This window comes from Lygodium microphyllum, chromosome 19, assembly GCF_053477565.2.
Source record: "Lygodium microphyllum isolate KBCC chromosome 19, Lygodium_microphyllum_v1.1.10, whole genome shotgun sequence".
Classification (NCBI taxonomy): Eukaryota; Viridiplantae; Streptophyta; class Polypodiopsida; order Schizaeales; family Lygodiaceae; genus Lygodium; species Lygodium microphyllum.
Window position 1 is genome coordinate 123,924,704 of NC_141153.1, and position 19,960 is coordinate 123,944,663.

The window sequence follows — 19,960 nt, forward strand, 5'->3', positions numbered from 1 at the left end:
ATATTTTCATATGATAAATCTAAGAAAGGTTGCCCTTGTTTTACTTAATAATATTCTCTACCCTAAGGACACATTGATTATGTATTTACATTGGTATTCTCTATAAAGAATTTAAATAATGGAGGTAACATTTAGTTGTGGTTTATACGAGGCATTATGTATTTGAGAAGTTTCAAGTAGAATATGCATATTTGGTGGATTATTGAATTTAGTAGTGTACCTCAATCATTTTATCCACTTTATTAAGGGTCATTCTTAACTTAAAAAGTTTAAAAATATATAATATTTACAATTTCTAATATTAGACTTATACTATGCATAAGCTAAAAGCCAAATGTTGCAAGTATATGTGCAATATTACACAATAAGATAGTGCACAAAACACTAAAGGTTGATATTGAGAAACCTATAGTCTTTGTTAGGACCAACAAACACTTATTACTTCTTGGATTTAAGTGGCACTACCCATAGCTACATGTGTAGTCCATTTTAAGCTGTAATGCAAAAGATGTAAGTGTTTTATCTGAATGTAAGATCCAATCAAATAGAGTCTCAATTGACTCTTTTTCGCAAGGGTAAAGGAACATCAATAGAATCTTGAACCTTTTAACCTTGGAAAATCCTTCCAACACTTGCAATGTTTCCTACATAAAAGAAAGAAAGCATATTATTTGCATAAAATTAACTTTGTTAAACTAGCCATCAAAATATATACGTAGCCAAATTGATCTTTGACAATCTCAAGAAGGCACATCAACCATAATAACTGGTCCTTTTATTTCATGTAAACAAATCTAGGATTTTTTAATCCCAAAGATACATAAAAAACATTGTTATGCTAATGTGCCAATGACATACTCAAGCAAGGCTCATCATTACACCTAACAATGTCAAGTGAGTATTTTTGTTGTAGAGGACTAATTGAAAAATTGATTTCTCTCTTAGCTTTGGAGATTTGAGCCTATCATATAGATTCCTTGTGAGGACAATAAGTAGGTTAGAGAAAATCTATAGGCCTTTCGCAGTGCAAACTATACATAGTTTTCAATCATGGGTGAAAAACCATCTCTAAACCAAACCAACAATACCATATTCATTTAAATAATTTTATTTGTAACTATTCAAGACCAATGAGCTTTGAGAAAATTTTATTGCCTTAGATGTGCCACTAAATGTAGAGAATTGGATCATAAAAGTCATTGCATGATTTTATGGATATGATGTGAAGTGCTTCGATAGAAAAGAAGAAAGAGCTTAGGTAAGTTAATTGACTCTCAAAAGCAATCAACTATGGTTTCCTCCCTCACACAAGCGTGTAGCTTTGAGGAGCCTCAGATCTGTTTCTCACCTCCTATGAAGATGATTCCTCTCGTACTAAGGCTCAAGGACACAATTCTTTCTCATAAGCCAATAAGCTTTGGCAAAATCAACAGAATGGAAAGCAACAATTGGTATAGACAAAAGAGTAGGATGAAGTGATAAAATGTATGATTGTAAGACTAGTCTTGAAGCGGACAATTATTTGTTGAAAAGATATATTTGATAATAGTTTCTATTTCTTAAAACATGTATTTGTCATCACATTTTTCTATAAATGTATCTTCTAATTATTTCAGCCCTAGAAATGGTTACGTCTTTAAGGTGGAGTGATGTCCTCAAAAGTAAAAAGAAAACTATATTTTTCATCTTTTTGATTTGAGATAAAATAATACACAATTACCAAGCATAAGAAAGTGTGGATCACTCATGGTGGGGGGCAAATACCCATTCTTTTGTTATGCTCTCTCTTTTGGAAGATACCTATTCTTACATTAGGCTCTCTTTATTTTCTTTTGTGCAATTTGCATGTTATGTTTTTACTACTTGTGACTTGGAAATAGCATGATGTTAAATTTGTCCCTAATAACTAATACAAGGACGTCCTTCCCTTATTAGGGTCTAGAGATAGATGATGCTTTTCATGATGTGATGGAATCCTTAGGTTACAAGAGAGAAAAGTTTCTTGATGTGCACCTTCATATTATTTACCTCTTCATGGTAACCTAGATGGTTGCAAAGACTATTGGTCTCACTTATCATTAAGTTGGCAAGTTGATGATTTTATATGTTGATGTGGGTAATAAAAATGGTCAACAACATGTTGAACTTGTGTGCTAAAGTTAATCGACTTTGCACATGCATGTTATGCATTGGCCCCTATCTTGTCAAATATCTTCAAGAGAGTTGTATGTGAGGGGCTTCCAACAAGTTGGTGTGACTGCACAATAGTGTCAATTTTTAAGAGTGGAGATCCATTAGTTGCTAACAACTACTACACTATTATGATTGGCCATATGCTAGCAAAGATATATGCCTCTATTATGGAGCATAAGTTGAGTTGGCGGGCTTAAACAAAGGGGATACAGTCTGCAGAACAAGCTAGCTTCTGTTAAGGATACAATACATTATACCATATATTCATGCTTAGGGCCTTGATTGAGGGGGGGGAAAAAATCTATTGTTGTTTCGTGGATTTTTGCAAAGCTTTTGATATGGTACCACGTGTAAGACTCATGCAGAGGTTACGAAACATTGGGGTCCTAGAGGATACATCGTGGTATATGTATACATTGTATGAGACTGTGAAGGTAGAGTATGAGTGCATGGAGGCACAACAAACTCAATATCTAGCACGGTTGGTGTAAAGCAAGGTTGTCTACTCTCCCTTTTGCTGTTTGGATTGTACATTGATGAGATTTCAGATTACATATAAAGATGGGGTGGTATGGAATCCAGCTTGGCTGGGGTATTGATACCAATTTTGTTATATGTAGACAATACTATACTCCTCTTAAATTCATTTGAGGGGCTACAACAACATTTGGATGCATTGCATGTGTTTTGTGAAGAGAAAGGCCTCAAGGTTAATCTTAGAGAGACTAAAATTCTGGTCTTTAACACCTCAACACCTTAGATGACACGCTCCAAGCATCACTTGACAATTCATCTATGGAAATGGTTAGGCAATATGTATACCTTGGGGTCACTTTCAAAGGGCCATAGTTTTCATGGAAGGAGACTTCAAAGGCTAGGCTTGCATGGGCATTTGTAGCTTTGGGCACTTTAGAGCAATATTGTGCACACATACAATTCCAGGAGCCCCATACCAAATTGTGGCTCTGACACTTTAATTGTGCCCACATTACTCTATGGAGTAGCCATTTGGGGTCCAAACCTTTATCATACTAGACAAGCGCCTCTCATGGATTGTAACGGACCTGAAGCACAACATTATGATGGTTGGAAATATATAAAGAGACCATTGGTCATGATGATAGCACACATGATAAGGGTGAAAGCCTCAGTACCACAAGAGATCATCCAAGTAGAGATCATGATGATAGCATGTACGATAAGGGCGAAAGTCTCAATACCACAAGAGATCATCTGAGCAGAGTTGGGTGCAACACCCATGGTAGTGGAGGCACTATTCCAAGCAATCACCTTCCTCCAAAGGATATGAAAGCTCCCTAAAGATCGATACCCTAGGCTAGCTCTAGAGTCTTTAAGATAGCTTACAAGAGAGAGAGATAGACAATGTTGGTATACACATATGGGCACATGATTGAACTTGCATGGGATGAATATAGACATATTACCATTGTTCAATTACAGCCTTGATTGTCCCACATTGAGCCTCAAATCATTCACAATTGAATAGAGTGATCATAGCAAACATAACTAAAGTGGAGATAGAGAGGAATTGGTCCAAGCCCCCTTTCCCATTAAGCACAAAGATGGCACAATACCAGTGTCACTTCTTGTAGCTTTCCCATGATGCTTTCATAGTGAGGCCGAGATATACAAATGCTTAACTTTCTCACGGGCTTCAAGTTGCTATTGGACAAATCCACACCTCATTACATCAACTAGTGATTGAGATAGGTCAATGAAGCCATGTTGCAGCGAATGAAAGGATGTGCCAACTTTGTGGATGGGAGCAAGAGATGGAGGAACACTACATTTGTAGATGCATTATATACTATGATATTCGAGGCCACTACCATTGCCTATTTAAGAAGGGCTTTGGACCATTGAGATGGGTGATGGACTATGAGGACTAGAGAGGCCTAGGCCTTTTCTTATTGGAGCTCCAATGACATAGAGTAGCATTGTTATGGGATCAAAGGTAATCCAACCATGTCCACCCCTTCAAAGGGTAGTTAGAAAATTTTTAGTATAGCTAACCCCCTCACCACTACCATCTTAGACACTACATCTCCTACTAACGAACACCATCGAGGGGGGTATCATCAAGTGGCATCACAGTAGACAGAGCAGAACTCCCCAAGGTACCTACTTGGCAATGTAGGCATACTCATATGTGATACATTTGCATAACGATTGCTCACTATAGACAAAGATTACCATGATAACTTAGTCAGAGATAGCTTGCAAAGTCTTGGTGGATTCCATACACAAAGAGAGAGGTACTCTATACTTTTTTTAGTTTTCTATATTTTTCATTTTCCATTTCAATTTATAATGTAGACCTAGACATAATTATGTTCTTTTCCGATGAGAGATGATGATACTAGTTGAATTAGTTATGGTCTCATAGGCCATTCTAGCTTTCTAGAGACATTAATAGATCTCTCTTTCTTTCTCTTTCACCTCTTTGTCAACACTTTGTTACAACCTTTCTCTCTCTCTCTCTCTCTCTCTCTCTCTCTCTTTCTCTTTGTGGTCAAGTTGCTTCAAGAAAAGAGAATAGATGAATGAAAAATAAATACACAAGCTTGTAAAGAAAGCTATCCATAGACTTCCAAATACTTCTGAGAAGTAGACAATAGTCCATTTTTCCAAGCCATGGCATGCACAAAAACTCAAGAAAAAAGTGGAAAGAAAGAAGAGCATAATTGCCAAGGGTTTTTTAAAACAAGAGGTATGAAATGGGTTCCATATGTTTCATATGCATTTCGTAATATTTTACAAACACGTTTCATTAAAGTTGGATAAAAACTCGAAATTTTATATAAATATAGAGTACAACTCATGCAACATAGTAAACATACATTGGCCATGATTCACGATTTTATACAATGCCAATAAGCACTCAACCTAGCATAAATATTTAGATGAACAATAGTCCTTATCCATGACCAACATTAGCTTTGATTATAGAGGAAGTCATTAGTGTGTGTGTGTAATATTAGCTCTTCAAAGACAATTCTTGCAATTGATGCAAATATGTATCGCATTATTATGTTGTATGAAGCCATGACAAATGTTGACTATAAAAGTCAAAACACAATTCTTAGGTTAGAGATTGTTTGAAAGCTTAAAATAGGTATTTCATAGATTTGCAAAATACGAGAGTAGTTAACAAGTTTCTTACCATCATGAAATAGGTTTCTTAACAACTTCAAGGAAGGGATACACTCAATACAATTTGCACACACTTAAATTATCCTTAGATTAAATTTTCACTTTAAACATGCATGGACATATACTACAATAGGGCAAGGCCATTTAACTTTCAATGCACATGACCAATTTCATCTTTTACATCCCATCGTCTGACTATTGTGCCCGCCAACAAGTTCTCATTAATTGTTATTGGCTACAACACTTTTGTGTCATTTTTATTTATAAGTGACAGGAGAGAGCCCCACGGTCAAAACATTTTTACAATACTCATTTGAAGATCTTGGACATTTGCATTTAATGACTATTTTTAACGTGTCTTTTCTTGCATAACTCTCAACAACATTTTTCTAGATCTCCTACTTATTGCGCCTTGCTTTTAAAATATTTTTTGAGCTTGTTCTGTCTATTGCCTTCACTTCCACACACCTTTATTTCTACACTCAATGTAGTATTCGACCTTGCATAGGGTTAATAGGAGCCTAAGACCATCTACATTCAAGAGACCATCTCGATCCAAAAGCAATCCCTAAATGCAAGTTAGGATAGCCAAAAAGTAATAGAACTTTCTTGGGAATCACTGAAGAGAATGATGCCATGAGCAAGGATGAGCAGTAGGGAATGTACCTAGTACTCATTGAGGATAACAAAGATCTTCGTTCCTTACTCTCATGATGCAAAATTGTTACATATGATTAAGCCTAAACTAAGAGACTTCGTCGAGGAACATTGACCACAAGCCCTAGCAAGGCAAAATGAAAAGTTTAGGCATAGGCAAGGTCCAAGCCCTACTAGATGTACTCACCTGGGTGCCAACCTACTAAAGAAGAGGATAGTAGACCTTGCAATGATGCTTGCCATGGAGACCTGCAAGTATCCATGCACCTCGAAGCTTCCAAAACGATATAATGAATGACTTGATGAGAGTGTTTGTCGATATCTAAGCACGTCCTTGGTCAAAACACGGTTGAGTAGAGCTACCCTTACTATAGATGACAAACTATTATTCTTACCTCTCATGGGAGAAGTCGAGGGGATTAGGCTTCCTCAAGTTAATCATGAAGCCTAGGTGCTAGACGAAAAGCTGATTATGGTAGCCAAGCACACAGCGGGAAAATAGTGAGGGAGTGTCAAGATGCCCAAAGGCTACAGGATGAAGAAAAAGCTCATCATCGAGAAAGCAAGATGAGAGAATCCAGAGAGTCGTTGGAAATGGCTCAAGAACTCCAAAATCTCAAAGCGACCCCAGTAGAGCAAAGCGCTCTCAAAGATCAAGTAATAGGCCATTAAGACTACCATAGCAGGACTAGATGAAATGTGCAGAGCTCGAGGGCCAAATTGCAAAGAGCAGCAACCGCTCCTGACCGCAATTTGCGGCAAAGCGATTCCATGAGCATTATCATGTGCATGCCAACAAAGATGCCAAACGTCTAGCTAACACGATACAATAGCTGATAGATCAGAGAGACGGGTTAGCTTAATTTGGCCTTTCAGACGTTTCTGCAGCAGTAGAAAGACCTCTATTTGAATTTCCAAGAGCACCCACACTACCTTTCCCATCCGATAATTCTTAAAAGATGAACCACCCTAATCTCAGTAAACAGAAGCATAACCCCCCCAACTTCTCCAAACCAAGATATTCTGATGATTCTTGGGTAGATGAATCTTAGAGTAGCAGTGATTCCCTCTCGAGCAATGCTGCAAACCAAGAGTGCACTATACCCGAGAGGAATGTGCCAATGAGACCGACTTGGAAAGCATCATCCGGATAATGTTCTAGCTGCATGCATATGAATAACTCGACTTGTTGCAGACAGCCTCTAAACTCTGATCTTTTTCCATCAAATTTCTTAGGCAGAATCGCCTTTGGCTTCTTTGTTTTGTTGTAAAAGGTCGATGAATGATGTTGCTTGGCTTTGTCTCCTATTGGCTTCACGTAGTTCTTGGACTTGTCTCCTATTGGCTTCACATGGTTCTTGGACTTGATGTTGGAGCCCTTGCGTGACTCGACTTAAGGATTCGGGTTGGCACCTTCCAACACCATCTCCATCACAAGACAAAAGTGACAATTTCGCTAAATCATTATGAGCACTTAACAAGAGTTCCAATATTAATTATAAAAACGATTGTGGTTCTTGGTTACAAGGCTTGACTTACAAGACTCAGTTACAAGTCTGAAATGTAAGACAAGACTCGATTACAAGGTATGAGCTAGAAGAGGAACATCACTAGTGGCATTGACAAGACTCAGAGACTTCCACCCTATGGACCGTTATTTATACTAGTTAAAGAGACTTAATGTACCTTCTTGAGACTTTCGAGAATCTTCTAAAGAGACTTGGTAGTGTTCTAGCACCTTTTATAATCTTCGCTTGGCTAATACAACCTAAAGAATGCCCAACAAAAGGTACATGGTAGCAAGAAGAACCTGCTTGGCAACCAATGCTTTCTATTAAAGAAAGCATCACAGAGCTCCAACAAGGAGCTTCTGTCTGATGCCCAAGCGAAGAGGTGCCAAAAACTGCTCCAAGGTAGGTAATGTCAATCCCAACATGACATCAAAAATATCTTTCCAAGATCCTGTGGGAAACCGTGTATCTCACTATGAGGCGTCCAGTCCGGCTGTCTAGTCTCGCATATCCAAAAACCACAAGACTAGTTCCATTTGACAAGTGCACCAGCTGTACTGAATATCTCCATGATCTCCAAATGCTGAAACTCTCTCCTTTAGTCTCACTGACCAGATTTGTATTGGTTATGGGCTGAGGAATAGAGAGCTCTAGAACCTCTGACTCGCTATTTTGGAAATGCTATGGGCTGAAGAATAGAGAGCTCTAAAACCTCGGACTCATTATTCTGGAATGGCTTCCTCCGAGAAAATCCAATCTACATGGTCATAAGCCTTCTCGAAATCAAGAAGAAGCACAACGAGGTCCTGATTCTTGAAATGGGCAAGAGTGGTGGACTCCCAGAATGTGAAAATGTCTAAAATGCTGCACTCTCGAACAAAATCTTAGTGTGATGAATAACGTTTGGTATCAAGGGGGCAAATCTAAGACTGATCACCTTTGCAAGGATCTTATAAGCAATCCCAAGAAAAATGATTAGTTTGCACTGTGTACTACCCCCAACTCTTGAGGGCCTTGTGCTATAATTCCATCAGTTCTCTTGAGCCTCTGAACTCCCTGTCTAAGAGTATCTGGGTCTTGTAATGTGGAAGAAGTCTCTATTAACTTTGGTCTCCTGACTGAGTCCAAAAGGAAGCTCTCGCATGAAATCTGTACCCCAAATCTAGCTTCCTTTGTACCATCATTCTCTGCTCTCACAACATTCATCATCTCAGCTATCCATCAACAACTTGGACATCTCTCCTCCTCCCTATGGAGTGCAGCCAGTGATGCTTAAGGTTCTGAACTCTTGAATTTCAAGGGTTAATTCTAACGATAGTTAGCGATCCTCTCCCTCTCTAGCAGGTCCTGTCTCCCCCTTTTGAGGAATTGATAGCTCCTCCACTCTTAGATCTTGAATATAATTTCCCACATACGGAATCAATCAACAGCTGCTAGCTGATTGTTTTATTGACTAGAGATCACCAATTATTTTCGAAAAAACATTATGCTTGTGCAGTTAGAAATTACTCATGTTGGTGTGTATGCTCATGGTTCTTGGCTTACCTTTGGCTCAAAGATTTTGATGTTTTCCTTCAGGAACTTCAGCACTGTCTTCAAAACATTTGCTCTTAGATCATTCCTAAAGATAACAGCATACTCATTTGGTAAGATACTCTGCAGGTATTGCTTAAGGAGAAGTGGTTGGTTTGAGAGTTTTAAACAGCACCGCTCGAACTCCAAGCCAGTTTTTGGCTTGCAAGGCAGATGATCTGTCCTTGACTGATCCTGATTCTGCAAAATCTCTGCATATTGTGGAAGTGTTTTGTCAGTTAAACTTGCGTTTAATGTTTTTCTTTCAGCAGGGATGCATTGTCTGCTGAGTCCTCCAATGGCTTTTTGTTCCACCACTGAATTGCTAATCTCATGCTCAACTATAAGACAATCTGCACTTTGTTCATGATTATGAGGCTGTGATTCTCGATCCTGTTTAATTTTTGCAGTTGTTTCCTGAATTAGCCTCCTGTTTGGAGTGCTGGCATTGCATTCATATTCCATCTGTTCAAGCTGCACCTTGAACAAGTGAACCTCCGGAAAGAACTCAGCCAAAGCCTGCAGGTCAGAACAATTGCTATTACATACTGGACGTTTCTCTCTTTAAACAGACTTCTATTAAGTATGATAGATGCTAGACAGTTGCTTTGAAGAAGTAATCCTCAGGAAAGGACTCAGCCAAAGCCTGCAGGTCAGAACAACTGTTCATTTCTTTCTTTAAACAGACTTCTATTAAGTACGATAGTGTACGGAGTTCCCAAACTTTTAGCCTTAGCATTCTCAGCAGGTAAATAATTTTAAGAAACTCATGCCATCAATATTGAGGAACAGTCCAGCAAAGAAGTCTGTTAGACTCATCTCAATCATGATTTATGCAAGTGCTCATGATAAGCTGGAGTTGAGACCATGGATTCAGTACCATTTTTACTTCTCTATCTCATGCTTGTGCATCCAAAATAAGAATTGCTAGAAAATTAACGGGTATCTATCCATTATGACATGACCAGCTTTCACCTTGAAGTCTTGTAGAGCTCCATTGAAATCTCTAATTTCTTTCCTGGAGACTGCTCTTCTGTAGTATGCTTTCTTGTTTTGAGGATCAAAGATAATTGCTTGAGTACAATCATCCACAGATTTTTCAGGTTGTCTCAGCTGCATGGCTAACTAGCATCAGTACTTGGTTTGAAAATCTTACAACAGTAAGTGAGATGGAGGACTTACATCATGAGTTACCTTCATATAACAAAGTGCTCTATTAGTATATGTAGCTGCTACAGTTGGATCTAGCTCCAAGCTTTTAGTGTAACAAGAAATGGCAATATCATATTTGCCATTCTTGAAAGCAGTGTTTCCTTTGTTTCTCTCCTCTGCTGCACTGTGACAATTTTTCTTGATAGGCTCCAAGCTCATTGGCTTGTTAGTTTTGTTGGAAGAATGCATAGACAGATCATTTTGCAAAGCAGATGTAGGACAGGCATGTGAAGTCCTTTCATGTATATTTGGACTTGATGCATGTTTGAAATCGTTCTCACTCTGACCTCTTGAAAAGGGTTTAGGTAGTGTCTCCTCCACAATCTCTTCAATGATTATTGGACCTTCCCGTTTTGGTAAAAGGACTGGATGATTATCTAGCTCAGATCTTATTCTATTCAGTTCTGAGGCAACTTTCCTGTCACCTGGCAGCACCTCCAGTACTTTCTGCAATCATAGTCAAAAGATGTCAAAGGGCTACTGCTAGCCAGGACAGTGGTGTGCAGATGTGCATCATGAAGAAGTTAATCGAAGAAATAAATAAAATAGAAAAGGGAGGCACACAGACTCGTTTAATGTAACTCATGGGTGTATACAGCTATTCAAAACGGAAGATCATTGAACCACAAAGACTGCGTTACAGTTTAAGCAGACTGAAAAATAAACGGGATTGCTACACTAGGCAATTTGCCTGAGTTACAGATGGCAGGAACCGGCAAAGATAACCTATTGGAAGGTCTGCATGTTGGCATCCTTATAAGAACTCTACCTTCTCTACCAATGCTGAGCTGTTTATATGAAAATTAGAATCAAACTGCTGGAGTTCATACCAACTCGTCAATCTCCATAGAATTGACAATGTCGGAGAGCTTAGATGACTAGATTATTTTATAGTATGCATCCCATCCCTTATCCACCCTAAAAAGCTTCTGTTATGATTAAATTCAAAGCAATACACTAATGAAAAGTCGGTCATACAGCTCATAATCATTAGAAAACGAACATCAATTTTTGTATTCTAGCCCTGTTATGTTTTTAGGCAGAAAGGAAGTGTGTATGGTATATGGCTGGGTGCAGTTATTCTGCACATTAAGTTTGGGGAAGATAAGAAGCCAGACATGTGGTTTGTACTGCCAGATTATTCTGTGATCAAGTCCCTTCTGTTCTCTTGAGAGATTCAGAAAATGAAGGGGGAACAGTTTTTCCAACACACTCCCCCCCACTCCCCCTTTCGAGTCTTGTATAGCTTTCCCCAATAACCTTTAAGAAGTGGATGATGCCTAGCAATCTGGCTGTCTTTTGCTGTTCAATCACCTTTGAACACTCCAGATCATGCCTCGCTACTATGCTGTTGAGACTCACATCCTTCACACTGCTGTCTACCACTAAGTTGGTCAAAAGTCCATTAACTGCTTTTGCCTGTGAGATTATAGCACAACATCAAGGTTGGAGTGGCTAAGCATTCGCACCCTAGGTGACTGTCATACATCCAATGGAAAAATGGTTGATGTGTCACATAAAACCATGAAAAATCAATAAGATTGCTACATTTGGCAGTCCATGTATCAACAAATGGTGCTAGCTATGAGCTCCCATATGTGGCAATGTCCGTGAGTCCACACTGTTGATGAAAAATCTGGCACAGCAATCCTGTTATAAAGTTTCCCTGAGACAAGGTAGGCATGTCTCCCCTAGACATCCTTGTAACCATAGGCTGGGATTCTATTTGTGACACGAGCAACTGTTCCCATGTCATAATCATAGACTCTGCAGGGCCATGAAACTCCTTCCTAAGGCCTCTTCTCTATACCTCCTAAGCCCTGGGGGCAATCCCAAATGTAATGTGTCTGTCTCCTTTGGTTCCCTGCATCTAACACAAGGAACATTGTCTCTGCTATAACCAAGCCAAGTACCAACTACTAAACTCTTGTGAGCTAGTAACCACAGAGAGAGCAAAATCTTTCTAGGTCTAGAGCTGGCCTCCAATCTCCTTCTGAAGTTAGCAAGCAAAGGCAGTGAGGCACTCTATGCAGTCTAATGTTCAGTCACCATTGGAATCACTCTGATCCTGCCCCCTGGTGGTAGAGTGGATGATGTCAGATATAAGGGGAAAGAGTCTAAGACTGATCACCTTAGCAAGGATCTTAAATGCTATTTTGAGCAAAGTGATCAGTCTCCACTGAGTTATCTTTGATTTGTCAACACTGACTTTTGGGACGAGGTCATTTCCTAGAGGACAAGGCTAGTAAAACTTCTGCAAGCTTCTCCTCTGAAAAGGTTGTTGGGTATTTGACTCACGCCTCACTTACGCCTATGCTCATATGGGAGTGTTGGTGATCAGTAGGACACTGGGGCACTTTTTACTCTCGGTAGGAGAGGTTTTTCCCCCAGACTTATAGTCTTATTGTCGTATGTGCTTATGTGCTTATGTTACACACTTATGGGCACTTAGGGTGTGTCAAGTGTGAACACCCCCTACAACCCTAAGGTTTAAGGGTTGTACTTTGTACTTTCTCATTACACTCTTTCAGTCTATTCTCTTGGGTGTCGTGCTTCACTCTGTCTCTCACTCTCACACTGTCTACTGAATCTCAGCTGCACCTCGATCCTTCTATCTCACAAAGGTGGCAATCAAATGTCTACTCATCCTCTCTATGACATACTCTCATACTCTGCCATAATCTATGCCTCTCAAAACTTGGAGGTCTAGGTGTTGAGCCCAAAAGGGCAGTATAATAGTCTTTGACCACTTGCCCAACAAAATACAACCCCTAGGCAAGAGACCCATTGACTCTCCTCTACTGTCAGGAGTGTCTAGGACCTCTACTGTGAATAAAGTCCTCGTTCACCTACCCCTACGTGTGTTCAGAAAGAAGCCCTCACATGGTACGTATACTCTGATCTAGCCTCTTTCATAGAATCTATCTCTACTTTGGCAGCCTACATCCTCTCAGCCACCCACCTGCATCTTGGCTGCATTTCCTACTCTTTTTGAAGTGCTGCCAATGAAGCTCTAGCAGCGCCCCCCCCCCCCCCCCCCCCCCCTCTCTCTCTCTCCACCCAAGAAGCTCTCTCTCTTGCTCCTAACCTTCTCTTTGAAAAAAGAATTGATCTCTTGCAAGCACTAATCCAAGTCCCTAGCTGTCTTGCCAGCAGAAAAGGGCCCTCCCCTCAAAATCTTGCTAATAGCCTCCTTGAGATCCTTATCATAGTACAAGTGAACATGAACTCTAGCATTGGTGGTGGTTCTCTTGACTCTTCCAGAAGAACTAACTGCACCAGTGCATGACTCAAAGGCAAGTAGATAACACACATAGGAAGCCAGAAGGCTACAAGAACATAGGGGTGTAATGACAAGAGAAGGGAGTCAATAAGATAGACACACTGGTTGGTTCACTAGTTCATCAAATTCCAATAATCTAAACCTACTAGATTGCATCATTGTGCAAATTTGACCCTTGGAGATCATCCTAAAATTTTATGGATCAGTTTTCTTTTCTTACTATCATAGTTCCTTGTTTCTGTTTCTTGTCCTCCTCGTACATGGGGAATATGATTTTGGATTTGGAATTAGTTTTAACACATTGAACCTCATACATAAAACCTCACTTGTTTGATTAGCCTTGATGAATGGGGATAGGGATGAAGAAGTTGTCAGTTTGGATAGAGGGGATTGATCAGGTTGCTTTGAGTTTTGTGAACTCATGGAGACAACTTATGTGCAGCATTGGCCAATATACCACTAGTGCATCCACTCGCTCATTCAGACTAGCCCAACAGCGACGTCACTCAATTTAGAAACATTTTCCAATGGAAAAAATGTGGACACTCATACAGAAAGGTGGACTTAATAGCAATTTATGACCTCCTCAACAACCCAAGACTTTAAAGTCAAGCAGAAGTTCCATTTTGGATAAAACTAAGCCATGCCAATAAACTGATTATATTCTTAAATGGCAGCTACATTGAAGTGTGGATAAATACATGGAGGTCCTCCATTGCTTCTTCCAACCGTCCCAGCCCATATCGTGCCATGCCGCGATGATGATAAGCTTTTACAAAATCTGAGTTTAAAGAGATGGCTTTAGAAGCATCCAATTCAGCATCTGCATACTTTCTCAATCTCAATCGACAAATGGACCTATTTGAGAGTGCAATAGGATCAGTAGGAGAATAAAATAAACTTCTGTTATAACACTCTTCAGCCTTTTCAAACTTCTGACAAGAGAAAAATGCATTTCCACTTAGACGCCACTTGTTAGCTAAATGTTCTGCTTCCTTTTGCTCATTCCCTTCATTTATTTCCAACCCTTCGATTAAGCACTTGCTTTCATGGTTCATGTTCTTAGAGTTTATTTCCTTCAGCAGTGATGTTGGATTGCCGATAAGCGGTTGGCATTCATGACAATCCTCTAAAGCTTGATGCTCTCTTGTCTCGCCAAGTTTCGTTGGTTTCATCTCAAGTGATGTTGATTCTTGGTGCTTCTTATCCTCTGCAACAGCATTCTCTTTCTCATTGACAAGCCTTTCAACCTGTGCCATTGAGCTGGGACTCCGAGATTTGAAAGTGTGACCATCTTGTGCAATTTTTTTCCTCTGTTCTACCATATTTTCTCCTTCAAGATTTTGGATCATACTACTTGGGTCCTCAACTCCATGACAGATTTTGCCTTCTGCATTCTCAGACTGATTGCATTCCAGTTCCCCTTCTTGTGCCATTGTATAATCCTGTGTACTTTCTGCTCTACCACTATTTATCTCCTCAATGACAAGCCTTCTTCCTCCAGGCAGTAAATGTAGACTTGAATTATCCAAAACCTTACCATCAATTACCCCTTTCCTCCTATTATGCCTTTTTAAAGCTTCTTCAGCACATTGTATTTCTTTCATAATTTCTTCATTGTTGGAGTCCAGCTTCAAAGCTTCATTAAGATCTGACCATACATAGAACATGAGTAAATATACGAAGAAGAATAGAGCTAGAAGATGAGTCCTTAAAATTTGTTTTTCTGCCAAATAGAATACCATTTATGGCATTTGCATGGTCATCCATTTCCAAGCTGGCTTTTGCACGTCGCATCAAGGCCTGTATACATTCTATTAATGGTGAAAATATTACAGACAAAGTTAAACAGATACAAAAACTTTATGCAACAACTGCAAAGCACATCATACTTTTACTTTGCAATAGAAAGTGTGCAGCTAATGTTCAAAAGAGATCGGAGTTGTGACATCTAGGCTATTGAGAACATGGAAGACTTTAGCATTGCATTAAAGGGTTCTAGATGGTAGAGTGAAGTATCCAAATGACCAGCCACATTCAACAGTTTTGCATACTTCATAGTGTAGTTCTGGAAGTCGGCCATCCATGTTGATGCATCCCTTGAGGTCCCAGCTGAAACTGGTCTTTAGGAACCCAAATGGCAGTAAACCACATTTTTGCAAACACTCAATTCAGCATAACAGTAAATTCAGCAAGAAAAATCCACACACAATTAGAGCTAGAGTATCCCTGTATCACAAAGGCACTTCTTAGCCCCAAAGCTTCGCACGCCTTTTGGTATTTCTTTAGATTACTAACATATGCTTGAGATTAGCAATAACTTCTTGTGATTTCAGCTATTTCTCATGACATAATAGATCCATAGATGCACAATGACCTTGTGATCTTCAATGTTGGCCTGAACCAATTGTAAAAAAAACCCTTATGAACACTCCACTTTGCCAAATGCTCAAAATGACAGCCAACACTTGAACCAATTTTGCAAAGCATTTGCTTTGACCATTGTCTCAGATAGTTGTGATGCAATCCCACATTGTTCCTCTCACAAAGAGAGGGATTTCTCATGATGAAATTGTGAGAACATTACTTTCTTTATAACAAAGTTGTCGAGGAAGTGCACAAGGCTTGAGTTCTTAAGAGGAGAAGAGAGAATCTCAAACCATTGTACTACAATAACTTGTTTTGATGAAATTTAGAATGAAAAACACCATAGCTTGTTGTAATGGAGTTATACAATTGTCCAATGGATTTGCCATGCCAAGAGGAGAAGATTGGTTGCTATTTCCACTCCATACATGCTGTTAGCTCATGTATCGTGGCTAAAATACACAAATTTTTGTAATAAAAAAGAGAAAAATGGTTGTTTCCAAACTTGGGCTACTCCAATAAGAGAGAAAAAAACCCCAAAGAGCCAAATCAACTATCTAAAAGAGTCACCACCTTCTCCTTAATCAAAATTCGAATTTGATTAAGGGCTAATTAATGCTTAGTTGATTAATCAAAAGTCCCAAACTTAAGGACCTGGCCAACTTTATAAATTAGGTGAGCTACTTACTAGGCAAAACTTTTAATGTAAATTCTAAGGTGCAAACTTTCGATTCCATATAAGTTTCACATTGAACCTTGTTTATTTTGGCATACCCTTATACCACATAGCCTATACAGTTATCAACTGAATACACGTGTCAAATCCTTTATCTCTGGTGTAATGGTCACCACGCCAAGAGCTAGAGATACCCAAATCAAAGTTCATTTTAAGTAAAAATCTTGATGAAGTTAAATTGAATCATTAAGTTCTTTTTCTCATTCTTGTGACATCCTTCCTCTTGAAACATCGCAAGTGACCCCAATTGCATGTAGTTAAGATGCATTCATCTACTAGATAGGTAGCTAGGTTTAGATCAATGTCCTACTTCCTCTCGAAGTGAGCCACTACTTTGATCCTCTGTTTGGAGCATCCAATGAAAGTTGTGTAGTCGAGCTCCTCCTGCTCAAGATGGTCATTCTCCTCAAATGCAAAAGCAAATATCTTGTCTTTGCTAGTCGCAAGGATTGCTAGAAGAATGTTCCCTCTAGAGAAGGGGCCGATCCAAGTCTGAGAGGTACCTATATCTGTTCGCCACTTTGATGGAATTCCCTCTGTCATGCTCTCAATCATAACTCTAGCTCCCTTGAGACCCTGTAGTCTCTATCCTTGAGCCTCCTATGGTAACTCTTGGAATGCAAACCAATCTTCCATTGATACCGCAACCTGCAGAAAGAATCTTTCCCATGATAGATATATCCTTTGTCCAAGACTATGACTAGAGTCTAATCTCAAAAAGTGATTGAAGAGAAGAGGCTCCCTTCTCTTCTCTTCAACTATAGTGGGAGGTAGTTGGTGAAGCCCCAATAGTACAGATCTCCATGCTCTGATAATGGCAGCTATAAATTTGACCTCAAAGCTCCTCCCTAATTCTCTGGTCTTGATCTCTAAAAAATCCAGTGGATGCTTTGGGCTGCCATGGTCCGCTGTGAATAGGTGTCACAGCTTGTAGCCTCCCTAGCAAGAGTTTCTTCCAAGGCTCCTCGCTTAGAAGCAAACCCCTAACAATGAACTTAGCCAACAAGGTTTTGCTCTGGCTATCTAGATCTACAATCCCCAAACCTCCCTTGGATCTAGGCTATATGATGACATCTCGACCAACCTTCACTCTAGATGGGGCTCCCATCTTTTCTAGACCAAATGAGTTCCTGATAAGGCACTTCAACTGGCCAATGTATGACTTGAAGAATGCCCAATAGGAAGTGATATGCAACAACATAGTCACAAGGAGGACCTAATTGACAACCACTACTCTCTCTACTAGTGAGAGTTTCATTACGCTCCACTAAAGAAGCTTTTATCTTATACTCAAGAGGAGAGGTGCCACCTGTTGTTCTAAGATAATGTCAATCCCAACATGGCATCCAAGATAGCTCATTGCGGTCCCATGTAGAACCCATGTGAAATCCTCATGTAATTGCCATTTCAACTATCTAGTGTCTTATACCCAAAATTATTAAGGCACTTATTGCTCTACCAAATACCTCCATTGCCATTACAAAGGCCTTAAAGTTACTCTCATCCCCATCTAGATAGATTATTGTGTCAACCACAAACTCCACATCCAGAAGCTCCTCGAACTCACGGATGGGTAACTTGATGCCTCTTATACTTGTAGATCTATCTCTCAAGGAGGAGCTCATGGCCCTTGCTACAAACCAGAATAGGAAGGAGGCTAGGGGGTAGCCTAGTGTAATTGATCTTTGAATGTTGAATTTGTCTCCTTGTGCCCCATTAGTCATAATTTGGCTATGTGCTTAGGAGTAAAGAGCTATTGGAAAACCCATTCTCAACATGCCTTCTCAAAGTCGGCCAAGAAGTAGCACAATAAGGTCCTTGTTCCTAGATTGAGCCAAAGCTATGGACTCCCAGAAAGTGAAGATGTTATCCAAGATGCTGTGTTCTTGGACAAAACTTGTCTCTATGGGGTGGATGATTTCTAGCATAAATGGAGCTAATTTGAGACTGATTGCCTTTTCTTCTACTACACCTACTACGGTATATCGACATGTAACCTGCCTTTTGATGTAAAGGTGATATACAATTTGTAATTTCCACTCAATGACATGTTTTGACATGGACCCCACATATGAATAAGCACCATTTCCAAAGGATATACATCTATTCTCCCCCTCTTTGAAAATGGAAGTTTAGGCTATTTCCCAAACTGGCATGCCTCAAGGCTCACATATATGCTCATAATTCACATATTCAAAATATGGAATACCACATACTATCTATTTAGACTACATTTGCTTCAACCTTTGTAACTTCATATGTCCAATCCCTCTACGCTATAGTTACACATCTTTATTTTGTTTATGTCCTGCCTTTACATACAAAGAACTTTGTACAACAATAGTGGTGGCATTCAATGCAAACAATCTTCTTTTCTTCAGTCCTCTTGTAATTAACCTACCAAGTTTGCCATTTCTAGACTTGTCAATGAAACAAACTTATTAAACTTGACTTGCAAGCCTTGATCAGTCATTTATCCAATAGAAGTAAGTTTTTTGGTTATTGTAAGCACATACAATAATATCCAAGGATGTTTTTAGCCCCATTTTTAGTAACCAATGTAACATTGCCAATATGAGTGATTTTATACAATGCATCATCCCTACTAGCTATTACTCCTCACTATGCATTTCCTGCTCTTGTCAAACCATTTTTCATGATGATATGAGTGATTTTATGCAATGTATCATCCACAGTGGTTACATACTCCTCACTACGTATTTCATGCTTCCTGTCAAACAATTCTTCATGATGTGTCATATAATCAAAGTGGTACATGAATCTAAAAACCAATCATCAGCAATGGGTGGATGAGTCATGTTGCCTAGTACATACATGTCTATAACCACCTCCATAGTGTCCACCAAGTCTTGCCTCTTGCTCTAGCCATGGCATTCTATTTTTGACAGCACTCATTCTCATAAATGACCAAACTGTCCACAACAATAGCGTGAATCTTCTCTATGAGGACTAGACCATCCTCTGCCTCTATGGAAAGCTCTCACCTTGCCTCTAGGCATAAAATCTCCACGTTCATGAGAGCCATGGATACGAGCAAAATCATGTCCCTGACATAAGAAGATCTTCTACCTCTTGAGAAGGACTATCATGTTCTCTCGAATGATAGAATATACCGTCATGGGCAGTTCAGAGAGTACGAGGAAGAGGAGAGATGCTTTTCTTAGGACATGGGATTCAGACACTTTTTTCCTCTTCCACACCCACATGGTCAAACCTCTAAATTGGCTATTCGCT

The 19,960-nt window shown here is 39.4% G+C and overlaps 1 protein-coding gene across 8 annotated transcripts in view; it reads right to left on the bottom strand.

The window, feature by feature from the left end:
• Positions 1–319: 319 nt before the first annotated feature.
• Positions 320–19,960, bottom strand: part of LOC148020340 (uncharacterized) — a 224,711-nt gene continuing 205,070 nt past the window's right edge. For 5 of the 8 annotated variants that reach the window (XM_087700642.1, XM_087700646.1, XM_087700648.1 and 2 more), the window contains 6 exons: positions 15,345–15,405; positions 14,304–15,253; positions 10,290–10,766; positions 10,083–10,220; positions 9,081–9,626; positions 321–644 (listed from right to left, as the gene is read on the bottom strand). In XM_087700642.1, the coding sequence (XP_087556768.1) occupies positions 462–644; positions 9,081–9,626; positions 10,083–10,220; positions 10,290–10,766; positions 14,304–15,253; positions 15,345–15,405 (2,355 nt within the window). In that variant the 3' untranslated portion in view covers positions 321–461. Of the gene's footprint in view, positions 645–9,080; positions 9,627–10,082; positions 10,221–10,289; positions 10,767–14,303; positions 15,254–15,344; positions 15,406–19,960 lie in introns of all 8 variants that reach the window. The other 3 variants (XM_087700644.1, XM_087700650.1, XM_087700643.1) reach the window with 2 other exon arrangements.